We start from the raw sequence: 21,783 nt of genomic DNA, 5'->3' as shown, positions 1-21,783 counted from the left end.
GTGCTCACACTGAGCTGCCCACGCTCCTGGGGAGGAAGGGGTTCCAGCAGGGCGGCAGGAAGGGGGAGAAGAGCAGAAATTCAGCCGAAAAGGTAAAAAAACACTGTCACGGCAAGCTGGAATTTCCCTGGCCATCAGAGCCGGGACAAGCACCAAGCGAAGTGTTGAGACAGGCAACTTGAAGCTGGGATGCTGCCCTGGCATGAGCTGGGATCAACCCAGGACTGTCCCCAAGCTCACCTCGGGGTGGTGGGAGGACGTGGCCCCTGTGGGGCAAGTGGCTGCAGCATCCCATTTGCCTGCAGCCCATCCCGTGGCGCAGGGCCGTGCTGGAAGCACAGGGATGAGCTCAGGACCAGCACAGAGTCCCTGCGCTGAAAATGCACTACTGCAACCGGTGTGGGAGTCCGGCAGAAAGCCCCACAGTGCTGGCACGGCCGTTCCGCAGCACCCGGGAGACCACTCCGTCCAGGGAGGGCTCTGAGCACCAGGAGGCCTCCCTGCCCTGCTCCCACCTGCCCTCATCGCTCCTGCATCTCAGCCTACGCTACCCCCTTAATTTCTTCCGACAGCTTCTCCCGAGTGACACCCAAAGCCAAAGGCAGCCTCTCCTGGGCTGTGCGCCCCGCATCCCCCGACCCATCGCCTGCCCCGATGGGTCAGGGGCAGCACGGCTGCCCCGCGTCCTCAGAGTGCCAAACACTGACAAACCAGAACCAAAAACCAGGGTGAAGAGCCTGGGGGGGGCATGCAGAGCAGAAGCGGGGTCTGTACAAGCATAGCAGAGCTGCCACAAGCAATGGGAACGGGATCTTTGCTCCAGCAATCTCAGACTGCAAAAGGATCCAAGGACTGGCTCCAAGCAAGGTGAGCTGACTAGGGGAGGAGGGACAGCGAGGTCCCTGATGGGATGGCGAGGATGGGGTGCAGAGCAGGAGCACACAGCACCCACAGATCCAGCAGAGCCCAAGTCGCGACAGAAAACAGAAGCGGCAAAGCCTACAGCATCCAACAGCCTGTCCTGAGGACGCGGCCTCGGGAAGGGAGAGCCTCTCCGACAAATCAAGAGTACAATTAATGCTTTCTTTGAGCCAGGCGGACAGGATAACCCAGTAAAGCAAACACGACTGTAGCCTCAACTCTCAGCCCAGCTGCAGCTTTTAAAGCCCTTCTAGGGCAATCTCTGCTGCCTGTGAGCTCTGAACTCGGACACAAATCCCTGCCTGCGCCAGCCCCACAGCACCCTTTGCCCCCGTACAGTACTCAGGATTATAAGTGCTTCGCATACATAGTTTGACGTCATGCATATACATTTCCACGTGCTACGGCCCTGGGCCCACGGAGACACCGTCCTCCTGCAGCAGAGAGGTCCTTCATTTTGTGTAGGGCTCGTAGCATGTGTCGGACTCCGGCCCCTCCTGCTTCAGGACTCAAGCCTGGAACAGCCCAGCCGGCTGCTGGCCATGCGCTTGCATCCATGGGGGGAGTTCAGCAATCATTGGTACTCAGAAAGCAGCTGATTAGGAAAAGAACCATATTTACAGAGCTACAGTGAGATTCAATGGGTTACGTTTGCAGATATTCACCGAAGACAGCTGGAAACAACGAGCTGTGCATCCCACAGATTCTGCTGGGAAAAGCACGGGTACCAACACGGATTTCACAGCTTAGTTGGCACAAAGAAAGGCGAGAGATTCATGGCTAATGGAATCCTCCTTCCCTAGACAGCAACACTCCAGAGGTCGTTATGACACTAGGGGACAAGACATTGGGGTGGGGCACGGCCCGGAGCGGAGACCTCGGCTGAGAAGCCCTTTGGAGGATGGGGTTTCTCCTTTTCTAAATGAGTCTCTGCCCCAAAGAGCAGCACCCCCTCGTACCAGACACAACCGCAACCTTTAGATTGCCGAGAGAAGCGAGAGGGGAGGGTGCACACGCTCAGCAGAACCTCCTTGGCATCCAGGCAGGGAGCCCCTCGCTCAGAGCAGTGCTCGTGGCGACGACTGACGCCACAGCGCACCGAGGAATGGGGAACCTAGCTCTACCGTGATGCATAGCAGGGCGACTTGCCAGCAAGAAGGGGACCTGACCTGTTTTTCAGGGAAAGGGAGGGGGCTGCGCTCGCCCACAGCAATTCAATCACAACTGGATCCCACCTCCTAGAGGCTAGAGCCCACCAGGAATCAACAGCCCAGGCTTTTTGCTCCATCAGCCAACACGGGTTTCAGCTACTGACCAAAAGGGACACCAGGAACGGTCACAGACATCTCAGAGGCTCTGGAGGGGCAGGAGCACAGAGACTCAACTATACAGGGTGCAAGAATCCAGAGCCAGAAAGCAGCGCCCTGGGGAGAAGCTGAAGGCAGCTGTTGTGTTGTGCAGGGGCTGCTCATCTGGCTGGTGGCTGGGAAAGGACCGGGTGGGCCAGCGTGACATTCAGGGAGTCATTGTGCTGCACCAGGGACGTGTGCTTGTAGTGCAAGACCAGGTCCTTGAGGGAGGCGTAGAGGTTGTAGGGTTCAGCAAACCCATAGCCGGTCGCTGTTTTGTAGATCACGCAGTGCTTGGTGTCACCGTCCACCCTGCCAGGGAAGACAAGGGAGCACGGATCAGCAGCGTGCCAGGGAGCTCTGCTGGGACACGGACAGCAGAGCACAAGCGGGCATCGCCAAAGCAGCACAAAGATCTGGCCCTGGCAGGAGAAGCCGAGGCAGACGGAGACCTCAGGAAGCCCAGCCTGCCAGCTGACGCCTCTGCCAGCCTCCAGCATCTGTCGAGAGAAGAGCAGCGGGAGCACAATCCATATCCGCCCCATCCCACCACGTCCCCTTAGGGGTACTCACACCACGGAGCAGGCGTAGCATCCCTTCTGGCTGCTCTCGCGGATCAGGAAGGTGCCGTCCCGCTTGCCGCACAGCATCTCTTCTGCTTGCAAGCGATTGATCTTCCCCACGTACCACGTTCGCTCCTCGTGGTGTGGCAGCTCCTCCTCGTCATCCATCATGGAGTATTGGCTGCAATCGAGAACAGACAGGGTCAGATCCACTTGGTTTGGGCACGTGCCCCCCACATCTCTGTTCCCACTGCCAGCTGCCATCCTCCTTTCCAGCAGGGAAGGTGTCCTCCGCTCCCAAGCAGGGTGATGGGCCTGGCCCATGGCCCCGGAGCAGGCAAAACCAGCTGCACAGCCTGCGCTCCTGCCACCCCCCACCCTCCACAACGCACGAGTGGGGATACTCACTCCTCTGTCTCGTTCTTGATGCCCAGCCACTCGTTGATTTTCTTCTGCCGGGCACCCTTCTGTGTCAGCCACCTGGGGAAAGAGGCAGAGCTCAGCGCGGGCAGCGTGCCTGGCTGCGGGCTCCAAGCCAGACACCGCTGGCGCAGCCATCGCCAGAGGGCAGCAGCCATCTGAGGGACTGCTGTGCCCCGAGGCTGCACGCTGCAGGGCTCGATCCTGCACCCAGAAGCCCACAAGCTGGTCTGACAAGCCTCAAAGCCCTCAAGGAGCCAGCTGGAAGGCTCCCAGGCTGGGCTGAAGGGGCAGCAGGGCCCAATCCCAGCCCTCCACGGAGGCAGGAGCTACGTACACCAAATACTGGTCTCGCAGTTTGCGCAGCTGCATGAGGTCTGGCTTGAGGCTGTTCATGCGCTTGTCGATCTCCCGGTTCTCTGAGGCTTGTTTCTTCAAGTCCTGCTCCAGCTTCATCTTGCTGTCGTGGATCTCTGTGATGCGAGACTTGAGCTTCTCCGAGTTCATGAGGATCCTGGGAGAAGAAGGGGGGTTTTGGGCTGTGAGCCAGAGTGGGGGAGGAAGAGGAGGCAGCCTGCCAGCTCCAACCCACAGCACGCTGCTGGAGAGAGGATCACACAGGCCTCAGCTCTGCACTGGGGCAGGATGATCCTTCCAGCCCCCAGAGCCCTTCTCCTGGCAGGGCAGGTCACCATCAGCCCCTGTCCTCACCGTTGCACCTCCTTTTCGTTGCCCTCCCGCCGGAAGCGCTCGATGTACTCCTTGCTGCATTTCTCCTGCGTCTGACACTGCTCCTCAAAGATCTTGATTGTCTCGTTGAAGGCCTCAATTGCTGTTCTCTTCATCTGCAGCTCCTGAGGAGAAGGGAGGGGAGAGTTGAGGGCATTTCCCATTCCCATCCCCTCTTCCTCCCTTCCCAAAGCCGCAGCCAAACTATCCCTCTTTCCAAAGCACGGTCGCTAGGGAGTCCCTTCAAGCCTAGCAGCAAACAGGGCAGTGGGTGCCTGATCACTGCTCTCTGTGCTGAGCAGGGTGGCTGCCACCAATCAGGAACGTCAGGACACCCAGGGGGCTTTGTTCCCACAGGGAAGGCAGCAGTGGTGTACCTGGGAAGTGCGCGTGTATTCCTCATACAGCAGGTCGTACTCCCAGCTCTTGTCCTGGTACTGCTGGTGATAGACCTTCAGCTGCTCCCCAACGGCTTCCACGCTGTCCTCTTTCACCACCTGGTCCTGCCGTAAGCAGAGTTTTGATCAGGACTTGTTCCTGCCCCACAGCAGGCCCTCTGCAAAGCTGCTGGTCCCACGAAACCCCACCAGCCCCGCAGCGTGCCTGTTACCCCACTATGTCCCAGCACAGTCATCTCCCAGAGGACAGGGATGGACAAGCCGATGCCCGTGGTTCAGGTTGTGCCGGCCAGTTGTGTCCGTGCAGCGTGAGCCTCACCTGCTGGTACTTGGAGATGGGGTAGAGCAGCCTGGTGTCCAGCTTGGCATTGTACTGAGCGAGCGACTCGTGCCGGTAATGGGTGATGAGCTCTACCACCGAGCCAAACGTCAGGGGCTCCGAGAAGCCGTATTTCCCCTCCCGATGAAAGATCTTGATCAGCTTGTTGTTGCCTCCCTTCCTGTAGGAGGGAGGGGAGAGGGCACTTACCACCACGTCAGCACCCTACATCACCCCGGATGTGCCCCTCGTGCCAGCGTGACGCCTGGGTGTCGAGGCAGCTGTAATCACTGGTGCCAGCAGCTCCACTCCAGGGCCGTGGAGACTCCCAATGGACCCCAGCGCCTACCTGAGCGTAAGTGTGTATTCCCCCTGGATCTTGCTGGAGGCATCGCGCACCAAGAAGGTACCGTCTGGCGTGTCCCGTAGCTTCTCGTTCACCTCCTCCCTGCGAGGAACATGATTGTGATGGCCTATAATGTGCAGCCAGAGCTCCCCAAAATAACTCGATGGACAAGGCACTCAGGACATGAGCTGCCAGCCACCCCCTTACCGAGAAATGTCACCCCAGTACCACTCGGCATCCTGCAAAGGCACGCTGTTCCCATTGGCCAAGCTGGCTGCGCTGGGCTTTGGCTTAGGAGGTTTTGGAGGTAAGGCTGTAAGAGAAGGAGGGTTGAAGCAGGGTGAGCCCAAGTGAGCCCAGCTCCTTACAGGTAATTCCTCGGAGCACCAAGTCTGCCTCCCTGTCCTGGGAAAGCCTGCTTGTGCCAGGAGCTGCTCCAGGCACATCTAGAGCAGCAGATGAGCACCTCAAGCCGGCCTTTAGGCACATCTGGGACAGAAAACACCCCTGGCAACCCGCTCGCAGGGGCAGAGACTCCACATCCACAGAGCACAAATGTCAGCGCCTTGGGATCCAAGGAAGGGGCATCACAGTACCTGGAGGCAACTGTTCCGGCTCCAACTCCTTCGTCTGCAGAAGTATCTCCAGAAATAGCACGGAGAAGTCAGGGCTCAGCTCCGGGCTGCAGGGAGAGAGAAGCCAAGACCAGTGGTTGTGGGGGAGAACTTGGCACTGCTCCCATGCCCTCCGGGGTTGGCTGGTTCATCCCAGGCTGACACAGAAGCAAAGGCTCTGCCCTGGCTTTGAGTCCCACCTCCATGTGGTGCCAGCAGTTTAATCCCGTGTGCCACAAGGCAGGGGCTGAGGGCAGACCTGCTGTTCCAGGCTGGACTCCTTGTCCTAGCAGGCACAGCGGCTGACACTCGGTACGTGGCTGAAAACAGAGCGCCTCACGTACCTGGCGCCAGGCAGCCGGAGGAGCAGTGGGCCGAAGATCTCTCCCAGGGCCCGAGGGTGGAGGTTGTTGCTCTCTGCTTGCTGCGATACCTTCCCCAGATGCCGGAGCAGGAACTGCAGGGTGAGCGTGTTCTGGAGCGGGACTGCAGGTGACTCCAGGGCCAACAGCAGTTGCTTCCGGCAATTCTCCGGCTGGGGATTCTCTGGGGAAAGAACAAGATACGATGGAAGGGCTGGGACAGGCAGCACCGCTCCCCACACTCTGGCTCCGTCACAGTGTGAGAGCGCTGTCGGCAGCAGGGAACGTGTGCCAGGCCCCCTTAGGGACAGGACTTATTTTAATACCCCAAACGTATTTAATACCCCAAACTGTCCCACGCAGCCACTCATTCCCAAGCATGGCCAGGGGAAGGCCTTACCCTGCAGGACACGAAGGATGTCTCCATGCACGGACACCGGCACCACAGGGGAGGGCAGGTCCTGCAGGTAGCCTCGCAGCGCCTCGCCCAGGGAGTGCACATCAAAGTGCTCCAGGTCACCCAGCGTCCAATCTGTTAGGGCAAACACATCCCTTGGGAGGTGGGCACAGCACCAGGCACCCGGCCGGCACCTCCAGCGCTGCCAGCACCCGTCACAGAGACCAGTGCACATCGCCGGCCTGGCTACCTCAGGACACAGCAGCCCACACCACAAGGGAGCCGGGGCAGCCAAGCAGCCTGCATGACTCAGGATGCCTGGAAGTATCCCCTGCACCCCAGAAATAAGGTGGCTCTGAAAGCGTTCCCCTGGGAGAGGGCTGAGTTCAGTTCTAGAGTCCTCAGCACAGGAAGGACATGGAGCTGTTGGAGCGAGTCCAAAGGAGGCCAGAGAGATGATCCAAGAGTTGGAACACCTCCTGTATGAGGACAGGCTGAGAGAGTTGGGGTTGTTGAGAAGAAAAGGCTGTGGGGAGACCTTAGAGCAGCTTTCAGTACTGAAAGGGGCTCCAGAAAAGCTGGCGAGGGGCTTTTGATCAGGGAGTGCCAGGATAGGATGACAGGGAACAGTTTTCAGCTGCAAGAGGGGAGATTGAGATGAGATCTTAGGAAGAAATGTTTTGCTGTGAGGGTGGGGAGGCCCTGGCCCAGGCTGCCCAGAGCAGTGGTGGCTGCCCCATCCCTGGAGGGGTTCCAGGCCAGGTTGGATGGGGCTTGGAGCCCCTGATCCAGTGGGAGGTGTCCCTGCCCATGGCAGGGGGTGGCACTGGATGGGCTTTGAGGTCCCTCCCAACCCAGAAGATTCTCTTATTCCATGATTTCGGGTGCCTTGAGCCCTGCTGCAGGAATCCTGGGCACGCATGACTCTGGTCAGAGTCTTGCTCCCACACACTGAACCTAACGGGGAAATCCTCTCCCTCAAACCGTGCCGTCCCGTGAAGGCAAGGCACAGCCTGTCAGGACAGCACATAAACGCTGTCCTGAAAGCAGAGCTGAAAGCACCATGTAGTTGGGGTTTGCAAGAACATCTGTGGAGGGGGACAAGCCAGCACGGTGCTGGATAAGGCCCAAGCCCAGCCAAGAGGCAGACAGCTCTGAAGGCTCCCGGCAGAGACAAGAGCCGCCGGCACAGCGGAGCCAAGGCTCCAGCCACCAAGCTGAGCTGAAAGATCCTCCCCTGCTTATTAGTGGTGTGACAGAGCCAGAGAAGCCTCCGCCAGCATGTCAGCACAGCACCCCAAGAGTGGGGCACCCTGAAGAGACAGCGGGAGACAAGCACAAGGGTTCACTTGTTGGCCTGCATGTCTCCAAGCTGGTGCCACGTCCCTTTGCTCCAGCAGGAATGCCCCCTCTTCCCATCCCTTCCACACGAGAGGGGGATGTGTTGAGACAGGGATGGCCCAGCCCCGCAGGCAGCATGCCGGGAGTCAGGAACTGCCTGGGACAGGCGAGCCTGGCCTGGATTGCATTACTGCTGGTGCTGTCACATCCACTAATCTCCTCCATCTGAGCCGATTCGCCTCCTCACTACACGGAGCTGGTTCTTACCGGTTCTCAGCGCTTGCCTCAGTTCGGAGCCAGATGTCCTGTACAACATCTCGCTGTCTAACCCTGCGGAAGTGAGGATGCTGCTGTTAGTTGTGAGCTGCACAGCTCCCAGCGCACTCACCGTTTCAGTGCCAGCCCAGCAGCCGTGTGCCAGATGGGCAACGGCTGTGGCATGGCAAACCAGGCCTGGAGGAGGTCCAAGTCAACCTCTTGCAGGCACTGCTGCAGCCCCCTTGCCCCCGAGGACACCCTGTTTCTCCACAAAGGCACAGACCTGGGTTTGGAAGCAATTCCCAAACCCCAGCACCCATCTGGGGCGCGTAGGTGCCCTGCATGCACATGCAGCAGCCTCACCCCAGAGCTCTGGACAGGATGGGGTCAAGCCTGGCTCTGGGGAACAGCAGCTTAAAATCAGGAAGGAACGAGAGGGCCCCCCTTTTGCAGGCAGCTCATCCTGCACATCCCATGGAGCTCGGTCCAATGGAAACGGCTTTTAAAGACACCTGCCTTCCCCCTGTCCTCGCTGGGGGACTTTACGGGGTATCAGTATTCCCCCTTACCTTTCTTCTCAATGGCCTCCACCAGCTTCACCAGCAGCGGTGGCGCGATCTCGGGAGGGCTGAACTGCTCCTGCAGATCTGGGAGAGGAGGCCCTGGGGGAGAGAGAAGGAGAGAAGGCGTCAGCTTCAGGTCAGCCCTCAGTGACGCTCTGCTCTGGGGACAGACCAGGGCACAACCAATGCCGCTCCAGATGCCGCTCCAGAGCAAGGAAAGCCGTGGCCCATGCCACACGGCCACAGCCCACGCAAACACCACACAGAGGCTGCGGGGAACCTGTCAGCCAGCACAGAAAGCTGCACAGCACTTGTTGAGCCTGGCCTTGCTCCGAGTCCTCTGACGGGGTGTGCACAGGGGGGTCCCTACTGCTCCCTGCAGAGCCAGGGAGGGAGAGCGGATCCCGCTGGGGACCCCAGCAGCCAGGCAGGCAGCGCAGGGGTTACCAAGGCTGCTGGAGCATACGCCAGGTTTGGTCCCTGCCCAGCGCAGGGGCTGTGCGGAGCTGGCGCAGAAGCACAGCCAGGGAGCTCGCTCGCAGTGGTGAGCTGTGATTAATCCAGCGATTCAGACAGAAAGCCATGTCAGCAAATTCCTGCCCTTGATTGCTCGTTTAACATGGAAACCAGCCCTCTGCCTTCCCCTCCCCGCGAGCCTGCAGCCTCCGTGCAAGCTGTTACAGGGCGCAGACAGCCCGCGGCACAGAACCGGGGTTCCCCCCCTTCCTGGAGGATCCACAGCCCCACAGCAGCTGGCATTTCCCTGCCACCTCCAGAAGATCCTCAGGTCCTGGCTGCAGGCACCCCCTGTCCCCTGTGCTGGAGGGGTGACGCATGCCCGGGCAGGAGCACGCAGGCCCGGCCAGGCAGCTGCCAGCGGGAGCCTTGCCGAGGGCTGAGCGGTGCCAGGCTCCGTCTCGCTCCAAACTGAGCTCCAGCCGGTGCAGGAGGCTCCTTCGGGCCAATCCACAGCACCGAGCAGACCCTGGGGAGCCCACGGTGGGTGAGGGCTCTGCTCGGGGGAAGGCAGAGCCAAAAGGCTGCTCCCTGTTGCGAAACTCAGCTCTGTTGTCACGGATCTGACCCCAGCTCGCCCGGTGTGGTCTTGCCACAAGGCGCAGCAAGCTGGAACTCTGTACCCAGCCGAGCCTCCTGCACCCACGGCCTCGCAGGGAAGACAAAGCGGCTCGTGTTGGCGCAGCTGCGGAGCAGGGAGCAAACAGGGCAGGCACCCAGCAGCCCTGCAAGGGCTGCCGCGGGCCAATCTCCCACCAAAGGGAGCACCCGGGCAGGAGAAGGGGTGCAGCGTGGTGCTGGGCAGCAGGGGGAAGCTGCAGGCAGGCTGCCAGGCTGGCAGCTCTGAGCCTGACCCTTGGGAAGGGCTGAACGGAGAGTAAATAGTGGGGCTGCCCTGGGAATGTGCTGCTTCAGCAGGCAGCAGCCTGCCTTTTTTTTATCAGGCAGCCTGTGCCCAAGCCAGCAGCGGCTCCCGAGCCTGCCGGGCCTCCGGGATGGGCCGCCGCAAACAAGGCTGCTCACAGCACGGCCAGGGCAGCTGCGGAAATGTTTCCCAGCCGCATTTTTCCGCTCGTGTTCTCCGCGGAAGGCAAACACCAGCAGCTCGTAAATTCACCGTCAGAAAGCACTGGGTCTCGCTGCTCTGCGGGGCCAGCCCCGCTCCTGGGCTGTGGAACAGCCATGACACCAGGGAGCTACGGGATCCCAGCAACCAAGGACGAAGGGCAGAGATTCTGCCAGCTCTGAGCTTCGTGGGGCAGTCAGAAGACACCTCTGCACCTCCTGAAGCGCAGATCATGAAGAAACAACACGGGCTTGGCTTAAATACAGTTCTTCAGCTGCAATAACGTGCGGGATCCATGAGGATCCCAACAGGCTGTGTGTGAAACAGCCTTAGAGGTTTGAGTTGCCACCGTGCGCTGTGCCTGGCCAGGGGGACGCAGCCAGAGGGGACGAGGACAGGGCTGGCACCCGACCTTCACCCTACTCTATCCCTGGGCAGGATGCAGACACGCTGACTCTTGAGTTCTTTCCCAACTGCGTCTTCTCCGTGTGTCAGGAGCTTTGGCACGCATCTTCTTCCACATCCCGAAGATCTCCACCCCAGCTTTGACCACCCAGATATGCCTCTACCAAGTTCTGCTTGAGAGGAAGGAGAGCCCAGGATGGCATAAATACAGCCCCCGAGGGAGCGCCCGGCTGATGCAGGCAAGGCCGATGCCTCCACCGCAGAGCATGCCCCAGGCTCCCAAGAGGAGCTGCTTTCTTGGAAAGGCAGGTTGCGAGTGGGATGACTCAGGTCAGCGGCTCTTGCTGCCAACTCAAACGCACAGCCTGTACGCATTCCCACCCTGCAGAGATGTTTCCTGGGGCCGCCCCTCTGGCTCTGGAAGCAGGAGCATGGGAGGCAGCTGCAGGGAGCTGCGCACCCAGCCCCACTGCCCTGGTTTCTGAGACAGGGGCTCCTTTCAGCTCCTTGAGACCCAAGATACTCCACACAGCTGGAAGCATCTGATGGGAGAGCTGTGGCTTCCAGGCAGGGAGGGACCGGGAGGACTAAGGACTGCCAGCAAGGAACACGCTCTGATGCCCACCAACTCCTGCTGCTGATCCTTCTCCTTCCATGTGCACCAGCACGGGGTCTTCTGCCAGGCTGCAAGAAAGCAAAGCGTGGCCATCCCCCATTTGCAATCTCGGAGCACCCGGGGCTGCTGAGCCCCCGCCACAGGGCTGATGTGTGTGGGAGCAAAAAACAGGCGAAGAGAAGGCAGCTGCCACAGCTCCATGGCACGACAGCTCTCCCAGCTCCCGAGGCGAGTCCGTGCCAAGCGCAGATCCGGCTGGGAGCAGCCACAGGTGCAAGATGGCCCATGCCCTGCGTGAGGGTGGCTGCCCAGACCCAGCGAGAGCTCTGCGATCCGCAGGCAGGGACGGGTGCCAGGCAGACAAGCAATTAGATCCAAGTTCTCGGAACTACTCTTTTAGACCCTGGCTTTTCTCCTCTTGCCCAGAGACAAGTAATTGTGTGTCTCAGCGGGGGCTGAGCTCTTGGCAGGGAGTAGTGCCCCAGGCACTCCAGAGGCAGGGTGGTGGTTGGGAGAGGTCAGGACTTATTCCTAAAGGGAGGGAGCGGAGCAAAACCCTCAACGGAGCAGGGAGAGGGACCAAGGACCACAGAGGTCCCAGCGGGTCATGGGCCAAAAAGGGAGAAGGGTACTAGAGAGGTAAGAGTGGGACAAGGTTCATCCCATTGTCCCAAGGGTGACAAGCTGGAGGAACAACAGGCTTTTCTCTCGGTCAGGACCGAGCATGAGCCTGCATTTCCCAGGCAACTCAACCACACTGCTGCCACCAAGGCAATCCAGTGCTGCCAAGCCAAGGTGAGGGCTTTAACGCTGTCCTGCACAGCCTCTCACACGCCTTCACCTGCCCTGCGCCAGCAGCGGAGGTGTCTTGGAGCAACACGGCACACAGCAGGGCTTACCTTGCTCCAGAGCCTCCTGCAGCCGGCAGCCACTGGCGCCTGGTGTCGCGGGCAGGGGTCTCTGCACACGGGGGCGATGGGAAGGGACAGAGATCTTCACAGGCCCCACGTACTCCACGTACGTGCCGGGAAAGTCACCCTTCTGCTTGGTCCGCTCGTTGACGCCCAGGATCCAGCCGATCTGGTTGGGGGTCTGCTCATCCCCATCTTTGAAGCCCAAGGCTTGCAGGGCCCCCTTGCTGACCACCAGGATGTCCCCAGGCAGCAGATCAATGTCCTCCTCACGTTCCTTGCGGTAGGGATAGAGTGCGCGGTACTGGAACCCATCGGTGCTGCCCATCCTCTCTGCTGTAAGGAGAACAGCTCGGAACAACGAGGCAGCCTGATTCGCGTGGGAGAGGAGGGCTCTCAGAGGCAGCTCTCCCCCATCAGCACTCTCAACGTCTCTGCAGGAACCAGAACTCCAGGAGCCTGGTCTGGGTGCCCTGACACGTTTAGGTGCAGCCCCTTTTCCTCAGCTTGAAACCACGATTCAACCAAATTATGGAGCAAAGGGAGAAGGAGACAAACATAATCCAGCACTTGTGAGTGGGCATGCAGCAAAGAAACAGGAGATCAGGGTCTGCTTCACCAAAAAAGAAGTAGGTTTCTCGGAGTCCAGGGGGCAAAAGCACTGCGCTGTTCCAGCTCCGAATGGTGTGGCATGCTACGTCTCCTGCAAAAAGAAGACAAGTTGTCATAGCACAGCCAGGCACCTTGAACCCTCCCGAGGTGCCAGCATTCAAACCAGGGGTTCAGCTGAGCAGCTGAGAAAGCCAGGACACCTTTCTCTCCTACCCACCTGCTGGTGCTGAGCCCTGGGTCCAACCAGGACACGCTAACACCAATCTGCATTCCCAAAAGCAAGAGAGGAGCCAGTGGCTGCGCGCAGGAATGCCACCTCCTCTGCTACAACCAGGCACCAGCTCTGCATCTTAAATAGGTCCCCTCCTGATTCTCCAGCCTACCCTCCTCGCAGCACTTATGCAAACAAGAAGACAACAAACGGGATAAAACGGCCTTTATGCAGGAACTTTTGCATACAGAAAAGGGCGACCCTGCAACCACCAGCTGGAGGCCCTGAATAGGAGCAAAACAAACAGATTTAACCTTTCCTTGTTAAATCGATTCAATTTCACAGTTCACCTTTCCATCTCCCCATGTGATCCCCCCCACGAAGTCATTTTCTGAAGGGAGCTGCCCACAAACGTAGGTTAACCAAGCTGCCAGCGAGAGGCTTCTGAGCCGCTTTGCTGTTCCCACAGAGCCGCACTTCAAAGCTTTGCTCTGAGCAAAGTACAGTTTTGAACTTTTCTAAAGCGGCAACGGCATCAAGTGCGGGCACGGGTTCTTTTTGCAGAGATTGGAGGTGAGGGGAGTTAAAATAATCTTCAGAAGCCTTCAAGTCTGGTTAGAACTGCTATTGCCTTTCAGCTATTCAGAGAGAAATGGAAGAATACGCTGCCTGCCCTGCCCAGAAATCCACCAAGAAGCACAGACCCGGGTTCTAACTTGTTGTTGAAGGGATGGATAAGCCAGGGCATTCCCACCAGCCAGGCATGTCCTTTTTTCCCATTGCCTCCCGGCAGCACAGGCCAGTTTTCCACCTCCCCCAGACAAATCCCAGCGCTCCGGTTCCCGCAGCCACAGCGTGCGACTGAGGACTGGACCTATGAGGCACCGGGGCAGCCAGGAACCAGCCTTCCCAGGGACACCCTCGGCTGCTGGAATGCTGCAGCTCCTATTAATGGCTTGAGCTGTTTTGGCCCCCAAACCACCAAACCCAGCTCCAACTCTTGAGTCTCATCTGAAAACTATTAGCGAGCAGGAAGGCGCTTCTAGGGCTGCTGGAGCCTCCGCCGAGGGAAGCAAGGAGGCAAAGGGAGCCAGGGCAGCCTTCCCGGTGGGGTCAATGCACAACCAAGCCCGTCATGAAGCCAAGGCTGCTCCGACCGCTGGCTGGACTCTGCAAGAGGCATTAATGTTGGTGATCCACACTATTTCAAAATAACTCTTTCAGGCCAGCGAGGTGTTACAGTTCACATCAGCTATAAGCCCTCCCTTCATAGAATGGTTTCAGTTGGAAAAGACCTTTAAGATCATTGAGTCCAACCACTGATCCAACCACCAGACCATGTCCCCAAGTATGACATCTACTTGTCTTTTAAACCCCTCCAGGGATGGGGACTCAACTACCTCCCTGTGCAGCCTCTGCCAATGCTTGACAACCCTTTCAGTAAAGAAATTCCTCCCAATATCAAACCCTTGGCACATCTTGAGGCCATTTCCCCATGTCCTGTCACTCACTAACAGAGAAGAGACCAACCTCCACCTCACTACAACCTCCTTCCAGGCAGCTGTAGACAGTGACGAGGTCTCCCTTCAGCCCCCTTTTCTACAGGCTAACCAACCCCAGCTCCCTCAGCCGCTCCTCACAAGGCCTGTGCTCTAAACCCTTCACCAGCTCCCTTCCCCTTCTCCAGATGTGCTCCAGCCCCTCAATGTCCTCTTTGTAGTGAGGGGGCCCAGAACTGAACCTAAGTTTCAAGGTGCAGCTGCACCAGCGCCGAGTACAGGGCAAGGATCGCTTCCCTAGTCCTGGCCACATAATTCCTGATGCAGTCCAGGATGCCGTTGGCCTTCTTGGCCACCTGGGCCACTGCTGGCTAATACTGAGCTGAATATGAGCTGCACGTGCTACCACCCCTGTGTGCTTCCTGAAAGCCAGAGATGGGTGTGAGATCCTGGAGAGGAGCCGGCTTCCCCTCTCTGCAGCCAGGCGTTCCAGCCCAGCACTGCAGACTCCTTCCCTCCACAAAGAAGAAAGGCACAGAGAGGCCGTGGCACACAAAACCTGTGCAGCAGCCAGGGCTTGAGCTCGGGCAAGGATCCCAGCTGGGATGTCTTTGCCATGAACGAGCAGGAGCTTCCCTCGGGGAGGTAGGACACTTTGCAGTCAGGCTCCGGCGGGTTGGGAACAGGATTGAGCCTGATCTAGGCTGCTGGAGAGCTGCTCTGGAGCGCCAGGAGCAACACCAGGCTGTAGGAATAACGGAGAGACGCTAGGAACGGGGGTGTTTGGGGGAGAAGCAGTACATCCCGGCACAGCCACTGTGCAAGCTCCCACCATGCCAGGACGGCAGCCGCAGGGAGCTTGCAATGAAGCCCACATTTCCCCAATTCAACTGGCCCCAGCCAGGAAAATATTACTTCATAATCCAGAGAATAAAGAGAGATTTATGACCAGGCTCACTGCCTGCCCCTCGCCTCTCTGAACGCTGCGTGTCAGGGTCTGAAGGGGCTGGAGCACTGTCTGCCTGCCAGGGGCACGAGTGGCCGCTGCTGCCGGGAAAGGCGCCCACAGCTCCCATTCCTCCCAGCAGCTCCCACTCTCAGAGTGCACAGACCCTGAGATGCACCCAGAGGCAGCAGAGCCCAAACCCAGCGGGGCCAATGCTCCCTGCAGGCACCTCCCCAGCTTCCACCCGCAGATTCCAGGCTCCTCAGACAAGCCGATGCAGCCGAAGAGGCTGGAAGGACAAAATGCTCAGCCCTGGCAAACTTGTTCAGTAGCTTTTAAAAGCAGACCTGCATGGAGGGGTGGGAAGAGGCAAGAGTTGCTTTGAGTCTCTCCAAAGAGCAGGTCCCGCAGCTCCTGCTCCGTCAGCTCCTTCCAGCCTACTTCCCTGTGCTGGGAACATAGAGACACAGCTCTGTGCCACCCTGCTCTCCACATCCCAGCAGGTCACTGGGCATGGGAAAAGACACCAGTAACTCAGAGCCAGCCTGGTGCTGGAGCAGCCTCACCTGCCCTCCCCGCGCTCAGGGGAATTGAGTGCCTGTGAAAGCAAGGGAAGAGGCCCCCAGGAAACCCAAATCCACAAGGTTAATGCCACCACCATCCTCTCCCGTTGTCCTCCACCCCACCAGGGACCCAGCAAGCAGCTCCCCAGGCTGAGCTGTGTGTGCAGGACAGCAGCCGCCAGTTAGGAAAGCCCTGCACCTCACCAAGAGCAGCCGACCAGATCGGTGTGTCCTTGGGTAGAGGGACCGCATGCTTCCCAAAGTCTTCCCACAGCTCTGTGGAGGAAAGGCGAGTTGGGAAAGGCAGCACTGCAGCCTGGGACAGGCACGAGCGTGTTGGCTGGAAGCACACCTCGGAGCCGGCGCTCTGCGTGCACAGGAGAGGGGGAGCAGCTTGCCAAAAGATTTCGGCTGGGCTCAGCTCCAGGTTTGCTCGGCTCTCGGAGAGGAACCTCGTGTGTCCGTGCTGGCGAGCACTTGCTTAGGCGGCTCTGCAAATCCCATGCATCAGACATCTAAATACCTTTGGTAAATCTATCTCAGCACCCAGAAACAATCCCTCGATTCATTAACCGCTGTCAATACTTTCTTTGTTTAATACATCGGTTTGAAACAAAAAACACATTACGAGTCCTTTTTGTGTGTGCCCAGCACATAAATAAAACCATCTTAACATTTCCAATGTGATTCCTGCGCTTTTTAACCCAGTTCCAAGCGCAGTTCAAAGCACGACTTGACTCGAAGGGTTACTTTCCCTACAGCAGGGCAAAAGAATGCATAAAAGTATTCAAAAGCAGAATAAGCTCCCGACAATCTACACAGCTCAAAGCTTCCCAAGTCACAACAGATCCTCAGTGAGGAAAAATCCACAAAATCCCATTTTGAACTGTAAAATGCGACACATTAATGGGTTACAAACAATGAAACAAACCTTGCCTTTAACAAAAGGGGAAAATAGGACAAAGGAACTACGGATGGAAATAAAAATGGACATGGAACCGCCTGTGCATCATGCCCTATTGCGACAGCAGCTGCTGCGTGGAGTCTTCCTGACCTACGCAGCTCTCTTGGCCCCACATCCCGCCCCAGTGGCAGAAGCCAATGTTGCCAAGCACGCTGTGGGTCATGCTGTGCCCACAGGCACCTGACCCACCGCGGCAGAGGGGGTGAACTTGGGGACCCCTAATTTGGGACAGACAGCACAGCAACCCTCTCTGCTCCCAGACAGCTTCCCAGGCCGGCTCCTTCCCCAGCCCTACCAAAGAGCCTGGGTGACAACTTGCAAGCCTCGAGCCCCAAGTGAGGCCGTGGTGGAGGTGGCAATGCTGCCGGTGGAGGAACGAGCAGGGCGAGCCTGCAGGGAAGCGGAGCTGGACACACTCCACCAGCTGCCTCGGGGAAGCGGCCAGAGGTGCAGGGAGAGGCAGAGCCGTGCTGAGGGCTCACGCTCCTGGGCTGGCGACCACTGCAGTGCTGCCAAACCAGCTGGTATCCCCCTCCAAGCAGGAAAAACGACAGGGGAGGAGAGTTATGCCTTGAGCCATGCCCGCAACAGACCTGCTGTCCTGACAGCGGCCGCATCACAGCAAGGCAGGGACAGCTGAGATAGTTTTCACCTCCTTTCTCACCAAGAAATGCTTCCCATGCAGCTGGGAACAGAGCCTGAGGAGCAGCACTGCCCACGGCCACTGGCTGCCCTTTGCCTGGGCAAAGCATTTACTGCTCCAGCTTGAGTTTCATTGCATATTTTGCTTTTATTAAGCCCAAGGAAGTGAAGGAATATCTGAAATGTTTCCCTGAAAGAGTAAACATGAAGGCTAGCAGGGACCCGAGGAGCCTAATGAATCTCGGCCTCGGGATGATTGATACCTTTATCACTTCTGAGAGGCACCCGGAGGTCCCACCAACCTCCTCCTCCAGCCTGAGTGTCACAGACCTACTCCAAGACTTCTCTTACCGCCTGGAGGCTACTCCCACCACTGGATGGTCTTGCTTCAGTTGAAGCCCATCCTGTTTCAGCCACCTCAGAGACCTTCTCCTCTTTGTTTTTACTCAGCCAGAGACTTTTCCATGCCCGCACCAAGCAGCGAAAGACCAAGCACCGTGCACCAGCTGCACCCCTTCGCTCCAGGCTCCCTTTGCACCAACCTCAAAGCAATGAGAACACTCCATTTCCATTTTAGGAGCACTCATAGGACAGGGTTTAAGGGATTTTTTTCTTTCTTTCCTCCTTTTGTTTTTTAGAAACGAATCTAGGAGCTGTGTTTTGGCCACTTCCCTCAAAAAGTACAGATCGAAAAAAACTGGCTACATGAAAAAATTCCAACTGCTCTTGCTTAGAATCACATTCTCTGGGATATTTGGACTTTATATCATGATTTATTAGCAGGTCTGTGCAGTGCAGCACTCACATGAAGGAACCTACAGGGTGAGAAGCAACCATGTTAGCAGGCTAACACTATTTGGGCATTGGTAAAGACAGGCGAGACCTTGAGAAATCCACTGTCCCTTCCTCTGTTTGCTTTTTATCTTCCATTACTCAGTTACTTTAGCTCCAAGCTGCAGCTCCAGATATTCCCAGTGGAATTAAAAGAGCCCTCGATATTATAAATATTCTTTTTCATTGTAAACACAGCCCAGCACTCAGAGCAAAGCTTTTGGCACTCTGACATGGCTCCAAACTGGCTCCGCAAACCACTCTGCTCCTTGCTGCATTCCAGCTGAGCTGCGGTTTCTCTCCCAACCCAGAGCTTTTGTCCAGCGAGACCCAAGTGCGAGCAGGAAGGATTTTCCCATGTGCTTAAAACCTCACTCTAGGGAGCTAAAACCTGAGGGTTTGGGGCAGCGATCCCCTTTCAGAGGTCCAAAGCCTCGCAGTGAACCACATGGCTGGATCGAAGCACGATCTGCTCATGTCAGAAAGAACAGTCACCAAAGAAATCAACCCATCGCTCGGACTTTCCCACATCACGGAGGAGCCGATGACTGAAGCAGAGGCCAGCCCAGCCTCGGGGACACGCCAGCCCTTGGCACGTTATGGCAGGGCGGGGGAATGGCCAGGAAAGCAGTGATTTAGGCTATATTTACTCAGCTGCCTCCATTCTCTGCTCTCACAGAGAAAGTCACAGGGCCAGTTCCCCAGCGGCTCCGAGAGCTGCTCGGGAAAGAAAAGGCGCGCATGAATGGGGAGGAGAGGCAGCCATTCCTCTGTCACGCTGGGTGCCGACAGGCACAGCGCTGGTGCCACTCTGGCTCTCGCAGAGCTCATTTCAGACAGGTTTCCCCAGCTTTTATTTCCCACTGAACACAGACACGCAGTTTGGGAGCTTCCTCTTCAAGGAACTGAGAAATGTTCCCAGCGTTAGAAAGGACGCAGCGCATCAGCCTGACTGGGGAGAGCCTGGCTGGCCACCATCCCCCAGTTGGGGGCAACTGTGGCTACAGCCAACAAAGCCATGGCCACCCCAGCCTTTGAGGGCAACTGTAGCTACATATAACAAAACCACGGCCTCCTCGGGCTTTGGCGGCAACTGTGGTTATAGCCAGCACAGCCATGGCCACCTCAGGCCAGGCTCCGGCACATCCAGAGGGACAGGCGCATCCCTGGGCCATCTGTCGCCAGCCTGGGGGAGTCAGGGGGTGCAGAGAGGGGACAGGGACAGTGCTGGCACCATGGCGGGGGGGCACAGGAACAGCCGTGGCAAAGGGAGGAGGTTGGTAGGGGCACAGGAACAGCCATGGCAAAGGGAGGAGGTGGGGGGCAAAGGGATAGCCCTAGCACTATTGGTGAGGGGGGCACAGGGACAGCCCTGGCACAGGGAGGCAGGGGACAGCGCTGGCAGCACAGGGGAGGGACACAGAAAGCCCTGGCAAAGCGCGTTGGGCGGCATAGGGACAGCCCTGGCACAGCGAGGTAGTGGGGGGACAGGGGAAGTCCTGGCAAAGGAGGGGAGGGGGGTGCACAGGGACAGCCCTCACAAAGGAGGGGAGGAGGGTACAGGAACAGGGACAGTCCTGGCAAAGGAGGGGGGGGGGCGCACAGGGACAGCCCTGGCAAAGGAGGGGAGGGGGCACAGGGACAGCCCTGGCAAAGGAGGGGAGGGGGCACAGGGACAGCCCTGGCAAAGGAGAGGGGGAGGCACAGGGGCAGCCCTGGCAAAGGAGGGGAGGAGGGTACAGGGACAGCCCTGGCAAAAGAGGAGGGGGGGCACAGGGGCAGCCCTGGCAAAGGCAGGGGCCAAGGGCAGCCCTGGCAAAGGAGGGGGGGAGGGTACAGGAACAGGGACAGCCCTGGCAAAGGAGAGGGGGGGCGCACAGGGACAGCCCTAGCAAAGGAGGGGGGGGGCACAGGGACAGCCCTGGCAAAGGGGGCGAGGTCACAGGGCCAGCCCCAACAAAGGAGCGGGCGAGCACAGGGCCAGCCTGGCAAAGGGGGGGCGACAGGGGCAGCTTTAGCCATGGGGGAGGGCACAGGGCCAGCCCCGGTGCTGCCCCCGGGGAGGAGACAGAGCCTCGGCCTCACTCCCCGCAGGTCCCGGTCCCGATCCCGTCCCGCTGCCCCGTCCCACCTCTCCGCCGGCCGCCTCCGCTCGCCTCCAGCCCGCTGCTGCCTCTCCGCCCGGCGGCAGCCTGGGAAGGGCCCGAGCGCCGCCGGAACCGCCCGAGCCCGCCCCGGAAACAGCCGAGAGCTGGCGGAGAGACACGAACCCGCCCCGGAAATAGCCGAGAGCTGGCGGAGAGACACGAATCTGCCCAGGAGAGCCGAGTGATGACGGAGAGACACGAAGCTGCGCCGAAAATAGCCGAGTGGTGACGTAGAGACACGAAGCCGCGCCGGAAAGAGCCGAGCGGTGGGGGCGCCAGGTGGTGCTGGGCGCTGCGGGGAGCGCTGTCGCCCCCGCTGGTGGCGGGCGGGAAGGGCGAGTGGGCACGGGGTACTGAGATCTCGTCTGGAGTATTGGGTCCGGTTCTGGAATCCTCAGCATAAGAAGGAGATGGAGCTGTTGGAACGGGTCCAGAGGAGGCTACAAAGATGATCCGAGGGCTGAAGCACCTTCTGTATGAGGACAGGCTGAGAGAGTTGGGGTTGTTCAGCCTGGAGAGGAGAAGGCTCTGAGGAGACCTTAGAGCAGCTTCCAGTGCCTGAAGGGGCTCCAGGAAAGCTGAGGAGGGGCTGTTCCCAAAGGGTTGTGGTGACAGGATGAGGGGCAATGGGGATAAACTGGAGAGGGGCAGAGTTAGACTGGACAGAAGGAGGAATTTCTTCACTATGAGAGTGGTGATGCCCTGGCCCAGGTTGCCCAGGGAAGCTGTGGCTGCCCCATCCCTGGAGGGGTTCCAGGCCAGGTTGGATGGGCCTTGGAGCCCCTGATCCAGTGGGAGGTGTCCCTGCCCATGGCAGGGGTGGAACTGGATGGGCTTTGAGGTCCCTTCCATGGGCACAGGGCGCCAGGACTGCACCAGGAATGGAGCACTACACTGGGCACTGAGCATCAGGTGCTGGGCCTGCACCGGGCAGCAGGGATGGGCCCTATACTGGGCATTGGCACTGCACCAGGCACTGGGACTGGGCGTGTGCACTGGGCCCCATACTGGGCTTTGGAATTGTACTGGACACCAGGCACGGGGCACTGCACTGGGACTGCCCAGCGCACGGGGCACCACACCGGACATCGGGGCTGCACTGAGCTTGGGGTGCTTGCCCCCTGCCCTGAGCACCAGGCACGGCACTCCCTGCTGTGGACACAGGGCGCTGCACAGGGAATGGCGTGCAGGGCACCTGGGCTGCACCAGGCAGTGGGACTGGGCACTGGAGCTGTACCGGGCATGGGGCACTACACTGGGCACGGAGCATGAGG

The 21,783-nt window shown here is 58.9% G+C and overlaps 1 protein-coding gene across 1 annotated transcript; it reads right to left on the bottom strand.

The window, feature by feature from the left end:
• Window positions 1–1,552: 1,552 nt before the first annotated feature.
• PIK3R2 (phosphoinositide-3-kinase regulatory subunit 2) lies at window positions 1,553–20,646 on the bottom strand. Its single transcript, XM_054050239.1, has 16 exons — window positions 20,494–20,646; window positions 12,083–12,797; window positions 8,587–8,679; window positions 8,027–8,089; window positions 6,422–6,553; window positions 6,004–6,205; window positions 5,642–5,727; window positions 5,253–5,358; window positions 5,049–5,147; window positions 4,700–4,880; window positions 4,360–4,485; window positions 3,965–4,107; window positions 3,591–3,767; window positions 3,242–3,313; window positions 2,844–3,014; window positions 1,553–2,582 (listed from the first exon to the last, which is right to left on the bottom strand). Exons 2-16 carry the CDS (start codon window positions 12,420–12,422, stop codon window positions 2,390–2,392), a joined length of 2,184 nt encoding a protein of 727 aa, XP_053906214.1. The 5' UTR covers window positions 12,423–12,797; window positions 20,494–20,646; the 3' UTR covers window positions 1,553–2,389.
• Window positions 20,647–21,783: the final 1,137 nt, after the last annotated feature.

Source organism: Cuculus canorus, chromosome 27 (assembly GCF_017976375.1).
Source record: "Cuculus canorus isolate bCucCan1 chromosome 27, bCucCan1.pri, whole genome shotgun sequence".
NCBI classification, from domain to species: domain Eukaryota; kingdom Metazoa; phylum Chordata; class Aves; order Cuculiformes; family Cuculidae; genus Cuculus; species Cuculus canorus.
Note: the sequence above shows the minus strand (reverse complement) of the source record. Positions and strands in the feature narration are given on the sequence as shown.